We start from the raw sequence: 15,594 nt of genomic DNA on the forward strand, positions 1-15,594 counted from the left end.
GAGAGAAAGAGAGAGAGAGAGAAAGAGAGAGAGAGCGAAAGAGAGTCCACTGACGATAAAGCCAAAGTGTTTACGAGCTGTTTAGTGTTTGATGATCGCTGGAGGAGCGCAGAGGAGACGAAGATCGGAGCCAAAGACGACGATCTGGAAAAACTTGTAACCTTGCAGCCTTGTCATTGTCATCAGGCAGTCAGGGTCTGAGACGGAGACGGCCCGAAGAGAGCCTAACCTGAAGCCAGAGTCCAGAGTCGGAGTCAGAGTCAGAGTCAGAGCTGGACATAGTCAATAGTCCATAGTCAAAGCCGAAGACCCGAAGAACCGAGGCCAGGCGGATCGTGCAAATCTTGTTAGCATTTTTCAGCCATTTCCTTTTTACATACAAGCCCCCCCCTACCACCCCACAGCAGCCATTCTCCTGCTCTAGCATCTAAGCCGGCCAGAGACAAGGAAAGAAAAAAAAAAAATATGTTTAAAAGAGAAACAAAAAATTATGTTCGATATCAATTTCGCGTGGACACATGCCAAGAGACACGCAACGCCACCAAACACGCGCACCACATTTTTACACACTCCCCACTGCCACTCCACCGCTTTGCACTCCAATAATTGAAAATCCAAAACCCGGTGCGGTGTGCCTCTACTGCCCTCCATTGGTGAGGCGGTCTGGCGGTCTGGCGGTCTGGCGGTCTGGCGGCCAGAGCGGGAGACGGGAGACGTGAGACGGCAGATGGTAGATGGGATTTGGGTAGAAGGAGGAGGATGAGGAAGTAATTACGTCTGGCAGCGGATGGAATGGACTGCACTGAGAAAAAAAAGGGTGCATTAATACCCGCTTTTGTCCTAGACCCCGGATTTGTTGGGGTCAAAGCTAAGCGAATGTTCTGTGTCTTTTTTGAACAGGAGTCAACAGATATTTTCACTAGATCTAGAACTAATTGAAGCCCGGATAGTACAGCGTGTTGTTTTTTGCCAAGTGTGGAATCGGGATGGGTTAGGAGCATGCCATGGGAGGTAAGTTGGAGGCTGATTCAAGATCTGGAAAGTCGAGCAGACCAGGAATTAGAATTAGCTCTCTGTGGGTAAATAAATACATGCAAGATTTGTGCGTGTTACAGGCAACATTTACCTCCATGCCCCTACACTACCCTACACTCTCTTGCCTCAGTAGCCCCACTCCGACCCAATCGTGTTTCTTGTCTGCCCCAGGGTGTAGGCGTGGGCGTGGATGTGGATGTGGATGTGGATGCCATCCCAGGTGGGTTTTTACTTGGCCTTTTAGTGCAGTTTGGTTTATATCTGTCCGAACAGTTTGCCTTCTGGTAAATGACCGTTTAATGGAATTGTCATAAAATTCGATTACCAAAACCGACTGGCATCTGGGGGATATGGGGCATATCATAGGAAGAGTAGCCAAATGATCTGCTGTTGGTTGAAGCGAAAGCGGTATACCCTTGAGATACATATGTACTTTGTTTTGCGATATTCAGAGTGGAAGAGTGCTTGGAACCGTCTTATTTCGAAGGAAATTGTAAGTGAAGTGTTGAGGTACTGGCTTTCGCCTTCTCCTATTCAACAGACTCTTTTCTTACCATTATCATCTCCCATTACTGCTCTCCGTATTACCAAATTGTTGCAGCTTGAGAGCTGAGTCGATTTACCAGACTATTTCGCTTTATTAAAGTATTCCCCCAGAACCATTTAGTTATACAAATTTCACATGGTATGGTATTGGAAGTACGAGTACACAGGCAGTCTTTTGCTTCACCCAATTCCGAATCGTCGTCCGCCTGCCCCTCCTCAACGTTCTCGTTCTGCTTTTCCGTTTTGCACTTTTCCACAAACCACTGATCAGACATGGCGATTTTCTTAAACGATATTGAATAATATGATGCACATGGAATCTAACTAAGGATCTGGGTCATTTGAGCTTCGTTCACACTCGGACACGCCCCCTGTAGAGAGCACAACGAGCACAAAGGAATAATCAAGAGCCAGAGCCAACAGAAACCAAAATCCATCCCATACTTAAAGCTGGAAAATGCATTGAATGCGAGAGTCTCTTCTAATAAAGTGTTCAAGACTAAGCCACCACCCGGATGAGGATGTGAATAAAAAATGGGGCTGGGGCTGGGGCTGGGGCTGGGGCTGAGTCTGGCCATGGAGATGAGGATGGGTATGGGTATGGGTATGATGATGTCCAGGTGTGCGTGCGTGCAACACATGCATAAAACATCAACCCATAATGCCTGGACTCGGGGCAGAGGACTGTGACTGGGGAGTCTCTTCGAGTCGAATGATGAGAGTGTGCGGCAAGTTGAGCATTTTTCCTTTTATCTGGCCCAGGCTAGCACTCTCCTCTGATATCTGTGGCTAATGCATAAAATCTTATAATTTGCGCACGTGTTAATCAGACATTATGATGCACACACAAGAAACACACAGCAACGACTGCAGCTGCAACACTTCAGTGCCACATGGCGAGTGGAGAGGGTATATCGGTGTGGTGCGGAGTGGTGCGGAGTGGAGCGGAGCGGAGTGGTGTCTTGGCCATGACCAAGTCGGCAAACTAACAATTTTAGGCTAATGATGTGCTCATATTTAAGTTAGTTGAAACGCTTTTAGTGCAAGGCATAATTCAAGTTGAGCCACAACGAACAGAGCCAAGATCAGAGCAATAGCAATGTAGACCAGGCCCGAGACCGAGACCGAGCCCGAGCCGGAGCCGTAGCCGGAGCAGGAGATCCTCGACTGAGCAGAGCCGAGTCGAGCCAGGTGCCTGGAGACCAGAGACCGACCAGAGACCGCATGCTGTTGCATTTAATGATTGCACGCCTTGGCTTTGGCAATAAAACAAATTTGTGGCCATAATTTTCGAAATTCAAATAACAAATGCTGAGGCGGCTGCTGCTGTTGGACTTGGTCTTGGAATCGGAAGATGGAGACAACGTATACGACGACGACGACGACTACGACGACGATACGACTCTTCCCCAACTTGTTTGCATTGAAAATTTATTGTTACGCGGTGGCCAGAAGAAAGAGGAGAGTGCTGTGGCAAGGAGTGCAGAGGGGGGGCGAATGCTTGTCCAACGATTTATGGCATTGCTGCAATTGTTGCCAACTGTAAATGCTGCGGCAAACAAGTCAATTGAATTTATTTCGTTTATAAATTGCCAGCAGCAAGCCACCAGCCACCAGCCACCAGCCACCAGCCTGCAGTCTCCAGTCTAAGAATCTCATCCAGCAGCTGCTGCATAAGTAGATGATGAGGCTTGAGCAGAAGCACAAGCAGGAGGAGATGGAGATGGAGAAGGAGAAGCAGCCAAAGCAGCTTCCACTCAAGTGTCAATTGGCCTAGAGGCTGGTGAAAAGACTTCTCCCATTGCCATCCCCATCCAGAGACCCCAGAGCCAGACCCATCCAGAGACCCAACCCCGGACTGCCTTTGGCCGACTACCGATTGGGAGACAAATCACTGCTCGATTTGACAACGTTCCAACATTCACCGGACACAACAGAAAAAAAAAGCAAAACTCTCTGGGGTAGGGTGCTAGAGATGGGTCTGTGACACCACATTCAGAGCCAATCATCTTTCGGTTGAGGAGAGCCTCAAATCCCTCACAATCAAAGGACTAACGCATGAACAGAGAGAAAATCCTATATCTCCAGTGATCGTCTGTTCTAGAACTATTGAAGGAATACAAACGAGTTTAGTGGGCTCCAAACATTCCTAGAACCTTACGTGACCATAAATAAATCGATTTTTTGCTCACGAAGTCTCGGTAAGGTATCCTTAATATTCCGAAACTCTCAATCTACTCTACTCTACTTAAACCCAAACAGAATCCATTCAGTGTCAGCTCTCGTAACGCTCTTCACGAGGCACTCAACGCAACCCAACTCAATCACGGACTCATCTTTAGAACCAAGTTTGCTTGCAAATTCTATGTGATAGTCGATGGGGTTGTGGCCGGGACTCGGGACTCGGGACTGGGGAGGATGGATGGGATGGCGACGATGTTTGCCGCTGCAGCTGCACTTCTGTGATTTACAATTTTTTCCGTTTGCTTATTTTCCGTCTGTCTTGCCAGCTGTCTGCCGCTGTCGGTTCAGCTATTTGTTTTTCTTCTCTTGGAGAAAAGGAGAGAAGAAGCAGCGATAATTTGCATACAAGCTACGGGCTTCCTTTCACAAATCACTTGATATGGCTTCCCAAAAAGTTTAAATACTTTCAAAATGCGATCAGAGCACACAGCACACAACACACAGCACTGAAATATCAATATAAATGCCGGCCTGATTTATTGTGTTGCGCTGTGTTGTGTTGCAGAGGAGCAGAGCAGTTTCCCTGCTGCCCAGCCAAACAAAAGACTTAGGCAACGAACTTGCTTTCACAAGCTGCTCTCCAAGCGGCTCTCCAAGCGGCTAGTGCCTCTTAACAAATTATTGATTTACGGCTGCACGCAGACGATCTCCCTCCGTGTTAGACAAAGAATGGCAGATCATAAACTCTATATGGTCTACTCATACATGCGAGTATATCCAATATCCAATAAATATAAATATCATAGTATACATAGATTGTTTGGACTCTTTTAAGTGCCTCACAATTAGTCATTTGTCCATTTGACATAAAACCAGGCATAAAACACACACAGAAAGCTTTAAAAATCATCTTGCTGGGTTTGTGGTTCATAAAATCCTTAGCGCAGCCGTAGATCATGTGGGGTCCACCATCAGCACTGAGAGAAAAAGTTCTGACTAAAGAGTGCCGAGAGCTGGTGTCACTGAAATCTACTTAAAGAATGTTGGCATTTGATATGATAATTGGCACTATTCATTCATCTATGATATTACTTCTACTCTCCTTGTCACGCATATCCTTATCCAATCAAACTCTTTTATACAAAATGATGGCTCCCCTGTTGATGGCCAAGTTCTTTGACCTGCTAAAAAGTCCAAGTCAGTCCGATCGACTGTCGGTGTCGAGTCGGAGGTCCATAGGCGGCGGCGGTGGCTAGTTATGTAATGTCTAAGACCTGCAACCGGCAATAGACAGAAGAGCTGGTATCAGAGCACACTTTAAGCAGCTTTATGATGTGTTAAAATTGTTGCAACAACAACTGCCACAATGACAGGCAGCAGCAGCAGCAGCAAATATAAAGAAGGATGACGATGACTGGCCAACGTCATCGTCATCATCGTCATCGTCAGCGTCATTGCCATTGTCATTGTCGTCATCATAGACACATAGACATGTGGGACAGATCCGAACAGTCAGTTTCGCTTTGGCTTGAATCAAGTGCTGTTTCTGGTGGCTGGTGGCTGGTTGCTGGACTTCTTGTTGGGTTGGAGTTGGAGTTGGGGCATGACTCGGCCATCAAGACTGGAGGAATCGAGATCAACTCGGTCGCAGCTTCTTCACTTTGGTCTTCATCTTTTGCCGATAATTGATCATCATCAGTCGGTTTTAATTGATCGCTGCCTTGCCTTGCCTTGCCTTGCCTTGCATTACATTGTATTACATTTAGCTGGATCGATCCGTCGCTGATTGTAATCAATCACTTTCGTGGAATTGTGCCTGCTGAATGAACTATGCTTTCAGCCCCAGTCCCATCCCCAGCCCCAGCCTCAGCTCCAGTCTCGGCCTCGGCGGTGGCCCAATAATCTCGTCCCAGCTCCAAGGCGTTGTCAACGGTGTCTCTCAGGCTCCCTGTCTCTGTCTGTGTCACTGACTTTGGTATTTTCTTTCCAATCATCAAGCACAATTGCGTACGTGAGCTGCCTGATGACTGGGCCCCATCCCTATCTCCTCTGGCTCACTCCACTCCATTCCAGTGGCAGCTTGGAGTCGCCTCATGCTGCGTCAATAAGTCACTGGTTGGCATTTGTGAAATGCATTAGATCGGAGCTGAGCAAAGCAGAGCAGAGCAGAACCAAGCGGGACCCCAATTCGACACGAATTCCAATGTAAATTTTACGGTGAAAAGGTGAAGGATGTTCATGTCAGGCCTGGGCGAAAAATTCAGATCACAACTAGGTCAAGGTCAAACAGTTCTGGTGTTCACAGGGAAGAAATTTGATGCATTACTCTATTCCTTTTTCGATGGTAAATTAACAAAAATATTCAAATACAAATCATTTCAATTTCCAGCCAGACTTCAACCATGAACGGACATCATCGACTTAGCGTAGGGAGTCCAGGAAGCACAGTAGGGACAGAAGTTTACGGTCCCAGTCGCCGATAATATAAGCGGAGACAAATATGGTGTTTGCCCGATAGCAAGGTGTGCTATCCAATACGATGGCTTCGCGTCCATAGAGACGCCTTGGGTTGCGGCAATGCAAGCGTAGATATTGAATATGTCCCTCATCATCAAGGAAGTCCAGCATGTCCGTGGCGTAGTTATCCTGTGAACCGGTGAATATGACCAGATGATACCATCTGGTCACTTTCTTAAGGAAGTGGTCAAGGAAGGGCCGCTTGTAGATCAACATTGTGCCCTCATACTCGGGTACCTCGAGTGCGAAATCGTGTAGCACACCAAGCTCTTTCTTCCAGTCCGTCCCCTTCTTGACGAACACTGTAGATATCAGAATATTTATATCTATGATAAGGGTCTTCTTCTTCGTGGCTGCCGGCATGAAATCATATAAGGACTTTAGAAATTTCACCATTAAATAGAAAAATATCTTGAAAATGAAATAGCGTGAGCCCTGGACCAGACCCTTTAGATTAACATTGACGAGCACAATCACAAACAGAATCACCAGCCATGTGTTCAGAGTTCCGAATCTATGAAATTTGTACAATATTTATTGTACACGGTTAGGCAAATACTCGTACTTACATAGAATATAGAAATGTGGTTACACCCCAATTTCCATAGACCCCACAATTTGTGGCTATCGTGCAGTTTGCGCCTTCTGGCATTGTTTCTGAATCCGATAAAGTAAATTTGAGAATTTGGGTATCACAAATCAGTTGTGTTGCTGAACCTTAACTGACTGACAAAGCAAATGACAAACTCCCTAAACATATTTTTACTAGCCTATTCGATTGTTTTATTTATTACAAAAATCACATTAAACTGTAAGCTAAGTGATTCGTCTGGTGCAAGGAGAATCTCCGAAAGATACTTGTCCACGAAAACCCCATTTCCTGATCACAATTTCCCAGTGACCCACTAAACACAAGTTGATGAAGGCCTCAGCAGCTTAAGCCACCTTAAAAATATATATATAGTACCTAAATAATTCTGTTCTTTTTCAATTCTATGAAGACGATGTAGGAAGTCGCGGTCTATAGATCAAGAGGTCTATGATCAAGAGGTTTGGTCTTGTGGCCCATCCACCCACTATGTAGTGTAGTCCTCGATGTGTATGCCTTTCATTCCACCAGAACTTAGCGACTGAGTTATCCGGCATAATAAAATTGGCCAAATCGCGACCCGATGCTCAATTTGTTATGTCCGTGGCGATCCCTCCGACAAATACATATGTATATCCTAACATCAGAATGCTCATCGTGGAATATCTTGTGTCTATTGCTCATCCTCACTACCGCAACTGGAGTTTCATCCATGTCAGCCATGCCTGGTGTCCGGCGCCCTGTCATCCTCGTCCATGTACTTGGCTTTACTTGTACTTAGCCCTTTGATTTTGTACCCAAAGCACCAGAGCTCATCCGAATGGCAACACCCACCAGCAGACAACTGGATCCACTTGATTTAAGTAACTTTTTCGACTAATCAGTTCGAAAACATTATGCACGGACGACCTAATTAAAATGAAATTAGATACACTTGTCAGCACGTTTCTGGCGATTGGACTTCTCCCTTGGAGTGCATGGGAATGCACCCCATCTCTTTCCTTTTACTCCTATGCAGAAAATGTCTAATTAGCATTAGTTACTGGCCTCTGGCTAAGGCCAGACACATGTCTTTGCCTCAAACTAAAAAAAAAGAAACAGAAACAGAAACCAAACCCCCGATACGGAGTCGAGCCGAAACAGAAATAGAAACCGGAGCAATAAACAAAGACATCAATGGCCCAGGGGCCATATCTGGTCTTGCCTTTTCTCTTCGCCCATCCAATACGATCCTTCCGATTGGTCTTGGTCTTCCCTCTCCTTTAAATTAGATGCAGTCCCATAAATAATAATTCGACGGCAAATGCAAAGTGGAAAAGCAAATACTTGCCATGGCGACAAATGCTCACCACAGTGGGAGATATAGAGAAGATAGGGAGTGGGGTGTGGGCTGTGGGGTGTGGGGTGTGGGCTGTGGGGAGGCGGTTGCCATTGCCACTGCCACTGCCAATGCCACGGCACACGTTTGCCCAGAGACCTAGAGCAATCAATAATCCAAAGAGCAGCCCAACCAGGTGGGAGCCGAGTCGAGTCGAGTAAACCATGGCAGAGCCGATCCGATCCGATCCGATCCAGTGGAGCTACCGAGGGGTAGGGAGGGGAGATCAAAGTTAGATCGCAATGAATTCTCGCCGCGCGAGAACCTGTTCACCCAACGGTCCTCACATTAGGAGGCAGTTGAGAAGTAAGGCAGATTCTTTTCAGTAGTTTTATTTTTGTTGGTATCCTTGGGGCGCAGAGACGGCGGACAAGGAGGTGGCTCGACCTGAAGGGTACCCTTGAAAGTAAATGTCACCATAGAATCAATGAATCGTTGTGATTATACTTTGAATACCGTATCTTTATATAATCTACTATATGTGGATGATAATAATGATCTATCTTGATACTTTTCTGTGGGAATCTATATACTTAGTAAATATATTATTGTTTTTTCTATCTATCTACTCTATCCATGAGTATACCCCATATTTGCCCACTTATTTCGATCTTGCTGATTATAAAAATAGCAAACGAGTCACGGCCAGATCGACAAGCAGCGCCAGTTCAAGGAGACACCACACCAGAGGCACACACACTGAAGAGACAAGAGACAAGAGGCTTGGCGACAGGGGGACGGGGAACATGGGAGGAGAGGCAAGAAGAAGCTGCACTTCAGATTGACCAATCCAGAATGGGGCTTTGGATGAGGATGGGGATGGAGATGGAGATGGGGCTGGAAGCTGGAAGCTGGAAGCGAGCGACCGAACCGAGCCGAACCGAAGAATGTAGGTATCGTCTTTCAATGTTCTTTTGAGTCGCGGATTCCTGTTTCTCTCGCTCCTTCTCTCTCTCGTTTTTGGCATTAGAAGAGCTTCACATCCTCAGAAGAATCTCTGGCTCTGCAAAATGAGAGGTGAGGTGAGGAGAGGGAGCGGGTGACGTTGCGAGCGGAATGCAGGGGGAGCGAAGAAAATTATTATAATAAAAATAATAGCAAACCGGAATTTCCTGATCCTGTTTGCGTCTGCCAGCCGCCTGCCTATCAGCCTACCTACCAGCTACCACTACTAGCCACTCCGATCCACCAACCTCTCCAACTGTGATTCCTTTTTGCATCTAAAGTTCGTTTGGCGCAGATGTTTTGCCTCGGCCCGAACATCGGTTGGACAGGAATCCTATGTAAGGCATTGGGTTGGCTCTCAGTGACTCCGAGGAGTCGGAGCCAAACCGACAGCTCTGCTTTGGCTTTGTTTCACAGGCTGTAATATAGTTCGAAAATTACAGGATTTCCCCCATTTGCAGGACTCCTCGTGAGTCACGTGTCACGCTTGCTGCTCCTCTCTAGCGTCCAATGCCGATAGCCAGCTGTTCCTTTTGCATTTTGATTGCTTTTCGCATTCTATTTCTAACTAGCTTCGGTGGTGGTGGTAAAGGATTGTATCCCATTTAGCCATTGCATCGGCCCGATCAGATGCAGCATCCCGCCCCACACCACACCACACCACACCACATCAGTCCTCTGAGATATCTCCCCACAAAGTGGACAGTTCTCTGTCTCTGTCTGTGGCAGCAATATTTATGAGTGTCTCCACAGAACCGGCAATTAATACGATTATCGGGCAGATTAATTGGCACTGTGAATGCAATTAATACCTCAGTCGGAGCTGCACTTGACTGCCAGTTAGGTAATAGATCTAAGAAGTAATATTCTTCATGGTTTCAATTCAAACAGCTGCCACAGAGCAGCGCCTTTTTCTGAACTAACTTCTAACTCTAACGGATTGAAAAAAAAAAACTTTATCAACCAAAAGATCTACAGAAATAAATCTCAGGAATTTGTAATCTTATTCAAATAAGTCTTAGAAGAAAGGCAGTTTCTTTCTGTTCTTCCGCCCAAGTTTAGGGGAAGTGGATATGCTTCTTTTAATCTGTATAGTAATAATGGGGTAATAATGAGGCGTCAATATTCGTGATATTTTTGAGGATTTACTTAACGAAAACGACGGAACGAACTTGGGGAAAAGCAGCAACAGAGCGAACCAAAAAACTCCTATAATTTCGACTCATTTTTTTTTGAGCACTCTTCATTTTTTGCAGGAATATTTTTGTTGCTATTTTGTCTGCCATCAGTCAAGTGCCGATTGCGCCAGAGAAACCGAAGATGGAGCTGGAGATGAAGATGTTGGAGAAGAGAAGAGGAGACTGGACTGGTCTGGTCTGGACTGGAGTGGAGAATATCCAGACACATTTTATGGCAAAAATAAATGACGAACAGCAAACGACAACGCCAACAACAACGACGACTGGCTAATAAAAAGCCATTACAGCCAAGTTCAGGCAGGTCATGTGAGTCAGTCCGTTGGGAGATTCTGAGAGGGGCATCAGGCATCAGGCATCAGGCGTTCAGGATCTTTGGAGGGTCCCTCCTCTGGCAAAGCGCATCTCCCCGGTGTCTGTCCATAAATCAGCGAAATTAGAAAAATGAACAAATTTGCCAAAAAGCTATAAAAACCAAGGAATGAAGAAGAAGGGAAGAAACAAAAAACATTTGCAATGCAATTTAAGAGAGAAAAAAAATGTTCGAGAAAGAGACAGAGTGGGTGGGCCTCTGCCCAGAGAGAGAGAGAGAGAGAGAGGTGTGTCCCTGCCTTCCACGTTCTACGTCGTTTTTGGTGGTGCCCATGCCCGGGCCCCCCCACCCGTAGCATTCCAGCCCACTGTCTTCGCTGCTGCAACTCTGGATCCTCATTTGTGGCAAGCAACTGTTTTTAAAAAGGAAAAGGGAGAAACCAGTTTCAGTTTTTTCCACATCGCTCCTTGTTCTTTCTTCGCTCAACTTCCATTTTCCATTTGGGAATGCCAGTGCTATTGCCGCTGTTTGGATGCTTCTGCCTTTTGTGGCAGGCCTCACGATAGTAAGGTCCGCCCCACGAAACCCTGTGGTTGGTACGTTGCCAAAAGCCTAAGACATTTCTCGCCTCAAATCGGTATTGCCATGCCATAGAGAGAGAGAGAGTCCTTTCTTCTTCGGAAATATAGGAGGACTCTACGCTTCGTTGCATATAATTTTTGTGGGCTCGATTTTTGTAAATTTTTGGCATTTTATCGTATACTATTTGTGGTATCTGTTCTCCATCTGCATGACATCATCGTGCAATGCAAATTTTCAGCCAAGACAAAGAGAGTGAGCGAACAATGAGAAGCAGAACAATAGCAGTGGACAGAACCTTCTCGACTTGGAGATACTCGTAGGAGCGTGGAAAATTGTCTCACTTCGTCCCCCCCTCCTCCCCTCTGGAAAATTGTCTCGATCTAAAGACAACAGCAGCCCCATAAGAATAATAATCAAAATATTTGCATAACAAATTGGGTCAAATGAGCGGGCACACAGACACGTAATGCTAAACAAATCAAATATACCTACTATATCTTTTGGACAGATACATATGTATGTATATATAGATGTATGAGTGTATGGGTGGATATACATATGTATGATTCCTCCTTCCATACATACACGTATGCTAATCGAATGAGCGTGTCCATATGGAAATGAATGAAACGACGACGACGAAAACAAACTGTAAACGTTGTACAATAATACGAAGCGAATCTCAGGGATACATGCACACATATACACACTCGAATGTACATATGTATTGAGGGAAACAATGCACAATTGCCCATTAGCACAATGATGCTATAAAATCCGGTGGAGCAGGGGTAGGGGTGGGCTTGCCAAAAAGAATCCCGCGAATGCTCATCAATAGCCCATAGACATGAATAGCCCATTACCCCACTGCGCACACACACATATAGTACACACATACATATGTATATATATCGTATATCGTATACTTGGATGTATGTACAAGTATTCCTATATGCATCGTTTCGTTTTATGACAATTAACACCGCTCAAGAAGGCAAACAAACAGCCAGTGAGCGAGCAGTCGAGCGCTGCTCAAGTTGTCTCCGGTTTATGGCCAACCAGCAATGGTTCTGTGACCGAAGGAGGGGCTCGGGGCTCCAGGTCTGGACGGGGCTATCGGGAATGTTTGTGCAAATATGGTGTAATACTCGTATAATGATGTGTCTACGGAGAGGGTTTGCTATTCTCTTTACGGCCCAAAACAGTTTTCATGGTTCAGTTACCTATACCTTCGAGCCTATACTCTTCGAGTGTCGGGTGTAAAAAGAGAACATAGAGGGGATCGAGTGAGTCTTGATCTAAATTAAGGGCGTCTTCAACAGGTGATGAAAACTGTATTACTCCTGAGATTACTGATCTTTATTAGGGGACGTCCTATAGGGGCTCTGATGTTTGCTAAGATGAGATATGTCCTACTGATCTTCTCTAAGCGCTACCGATCTCCTCCTACTGTTATACATTTCTGCTCAACAGATCTGTTGGTCTTTCATCCCATCGTAGCCTTTGATTTAGTTTGAGGATCCCTCTGTTAGTTTTTCCGATCTCCCATCGCCGACTCTGATCTTCTCCTAGTTCCACTGCGGCTGCTAATGCTGGTCCTCTTGGTCAGGCTAGCCTATCGGATGTCTGTCAATCAATCTCCGTGCCCGAAGCTGGGCCGAGCCAGACAGCAATTGTCTGTGCAAAAAACTGTTAACATCTCTGAAGTGTGTGTGTGTGTTAGTCCACCTCTGTTATCTCTGGCAACAAGGTTGCTGGCAACATGTTGCATGCACAGTGTCAATAGATTTAGAGTATAGGAATAGAATCGAATAGAATGGGTTGCGGGGGGATGCGGGGGGATATGCTGGTGGGGAGGGGACGGTATTGGCGCGTGTCTCGATGCCATGCCTCGATGCTTGATTGGCCGGTTGGACTTGACTCAATTCGTCATTTAAATGATGCCTAGCTGCCTGCCGCTTGCAACAGCTGCCTGTGCCCGTGCCTGTGCCTGTGGCAATGGCAGTGGCAGTGGCAATGGCAGCACTTAGCGCAACATCAACTTAAATTGCAACCAAAAGCAGAAGCTGGAGCGGGAGCTAGAACAGCAACAACTGGAGACGAAACCGGAGCTCAGATCTTCTCCAGGGGAACGTGCCGAGCCAAATTAATTGCTTCGTTAGATCGACAGTGGAGTGGTGCTAGGAGTGGAGCAACCGTGCGGCGGCTGCCGGCTGGCTGCGTGCCCCAGAAGAACCGCTTTGGTCAATTTTTTTCCTCTCCCACTTCCGTTGGCCATGGCAAGGAGGTAGGCCGCCGGGTGCTGCCCAACAACGATTGACAAATTTCCAAATGCCATTAAGAAGGCGTTGCATGCAACAAGAGATCCCCAAACCGCAAACCCCCAAACCCGCAAACCCCCAAACCCCATAGACAAGTTGACACAGGAAGGATGGCTAATGGATGACAAAACAGGTGGCCGAGCGGCAACAAAGTCTGGCCAAGAGCCCGGTTTGGATGCTCCTGTTGCCAGTTGTGGCAGCACGCCCCGCTGGCGTTTGCAATTACCGTGTGGATGCCACCATAGCCATTAAATCACATTGCTGAAATATTTCATTTGTTTGCAAATTTTCGACAATCAACTTAATCGGAAATGCTCCGTTTTTTATAACTTTATCATCCCAGTTGCTGCTGACGGGGAGACGCGGAAACGGAGAACAAAACGGGAGCAGGACTGCATGCATGTTGCAGGTGGCATCATCATCATCATCATCATCATCTCTGTGTGTCTCTGTGATAAGAATCTCGTTAGAGGCAATCTCTCTTGGGCATCTGTGAATGCCGCTTCCCTACCCCGTCCCTGGCAATTCTGAGGCCAGTCCCCCATCTGGGCGATGCCTCCATTTTGAGGCACTCTCAGGCCGTTTGTTGCTTAATTAATGCTGCAGGTGGCGCTGCTAACGAGATGAAAGCCACGCCCAAATATAGATTTAAAAAAAAAAAAAAGTGTGCAACAATCTGGGATAAATAAAGGAAGCGCCTTGGCGAATGTCTGGAAAAAAAATCAAGGAAACATTTATCGGAAATGCAGTGTGAATGAAATCCATATACAAGCCAGATGGCTATCACTAAAAGACAGTTGTGTGATAAATAATCGTAATTAGTTATAGCCTTTTTACACAGCCGCTTTCGAAATAGGGGCAATGCAGACGTAGGTTAAAAATATTTTGTATTTGTGCTTTTGATGGCAAGGAAATCAAACAATTATGGAAATAATACAGGAAAATAAACGAAAGAGATCGAGTCTTATATGCTTATTGTTTTTTCAGAGACGGTTCTGCCTCACACTAGAAACACTATCGATGTTCTCCTCCCATGTATGCAGCAGTGTCCTTGTGGTCCCTTATCTAATGGTCTTATCTAATGATAAAATTGTTTGAAGGTATTTTATTTTTAAGAATTATATGAACTATATATTTTAATTATATATGTATTTTTAATTTGATCTTTGATTTGCTATTTTGTTGTTTGAATTAGTTTCAAAAGGACGCCATTTTTTGCCATCACTAGGCCACTGTCCTGCGTCTCCGGCAAGCTTCAAAGCCCTAGTGTAAACAGGGCTTAGATGGCATTAGATTAGGGTTTATAAATAGATACATACAAGTCCAGTTTCTGGTCTCCGAGAGGCAGAGATATGTAGGTCCCAAGTCCCAGCCCCAAAAGATCGTCCCCCCGGCAGAGTTCAGTCATCTTCGCACAGACACTTTGCATAAGACGAAAGCCGCAGACAAAAAGCAAGCCAAAAATAGTTTGCAAAAACGAAGAAATACATTAGGATCGGCAAAGAAATGTTACACCAATTTTTCTATAAGCAAAATATGAAAGAAACCAGACAAAAATTGACAATAAGCGAAAACAAAGCAAAAGGCCCTTTCAAAAAGTTTGTAAAAATCGTTCAACGTATGGAATGATATAATCCTAGAGATCGATACAAAAACCCCGAATTTTAATATCGATAAAAATACACCTTCGGCACAATGGTGGACTCGATGGGGTGGCGAGCCGTAGGGCGTAGCTGATGATTCCACGGGGCTGCGGATGGGAATGGGGATGGGGATGGGGATATCGAATCGGTTTATTTAGCTATCGAAATCAATCATGGACAGCTGCAGGTGCGTATCAGTATAGAGCAGCGGAGTGCGAGGCACGAGTATCTGTGGGGAATGGGGGGGGGGGGGGGGGTCGGTGACAAATGTCAACGAACGAGTCGAACAAAAGGTTCGATCAAGATTTGAAATTGTTTTGTCGCTGGTGGACAAAAGGCCCCAGA

At 45.7% G+C, this 15,594-nt stretch overlaps 1 protein-coding gene across 1 annotated transcript; it reads right to left on the reverse strand.

The window, feature by feature from the left end:
- Positions 1 to 6,055: 6,055 nt before the first annotated feature.
- Positions 6,056 to 7,022, reverse strand: LOC108162540 (CTD nuclear envelope phosphatase 1A-like). The gene is made up of 2 exons (XM_017297364.2): positions 6,852 to 7,022; positions 6,056 to 6,796 (listed from the first exon to the last, which is right to left on the reverse strand). The coding sequence occupies exons 1-2, from the start codon at positions 6,932 to 6,934 to the stop codon at positions 6,187 to 6,189; spliced, it is 693 nt and encodes a 230-aa protein (XP_017152853.1). The 5' UTR covers positions 6,935 to 7,022; the 3' UTR covers positions 6,056 to 6,186.
- Between the last annotated feature and the right edge of the window lie 8,572 nt (positions 7,023 to 15,594).

The sequence above is a fragment of the Drosophila miranda genome, chromosome XL, assembly GCF_003369915.1.
Source record: "Drosophila miranda strain MSH22 chromosome XL, D.miranda_PacBio2.1, whole genome shotgun sequence".
NCBI classification, from domain to species: Eukaryota; Metazoa; Arthropoda; class Insecta; order Diptera; family Drosophilidae; genus Drosophila; species Drosophila miranda.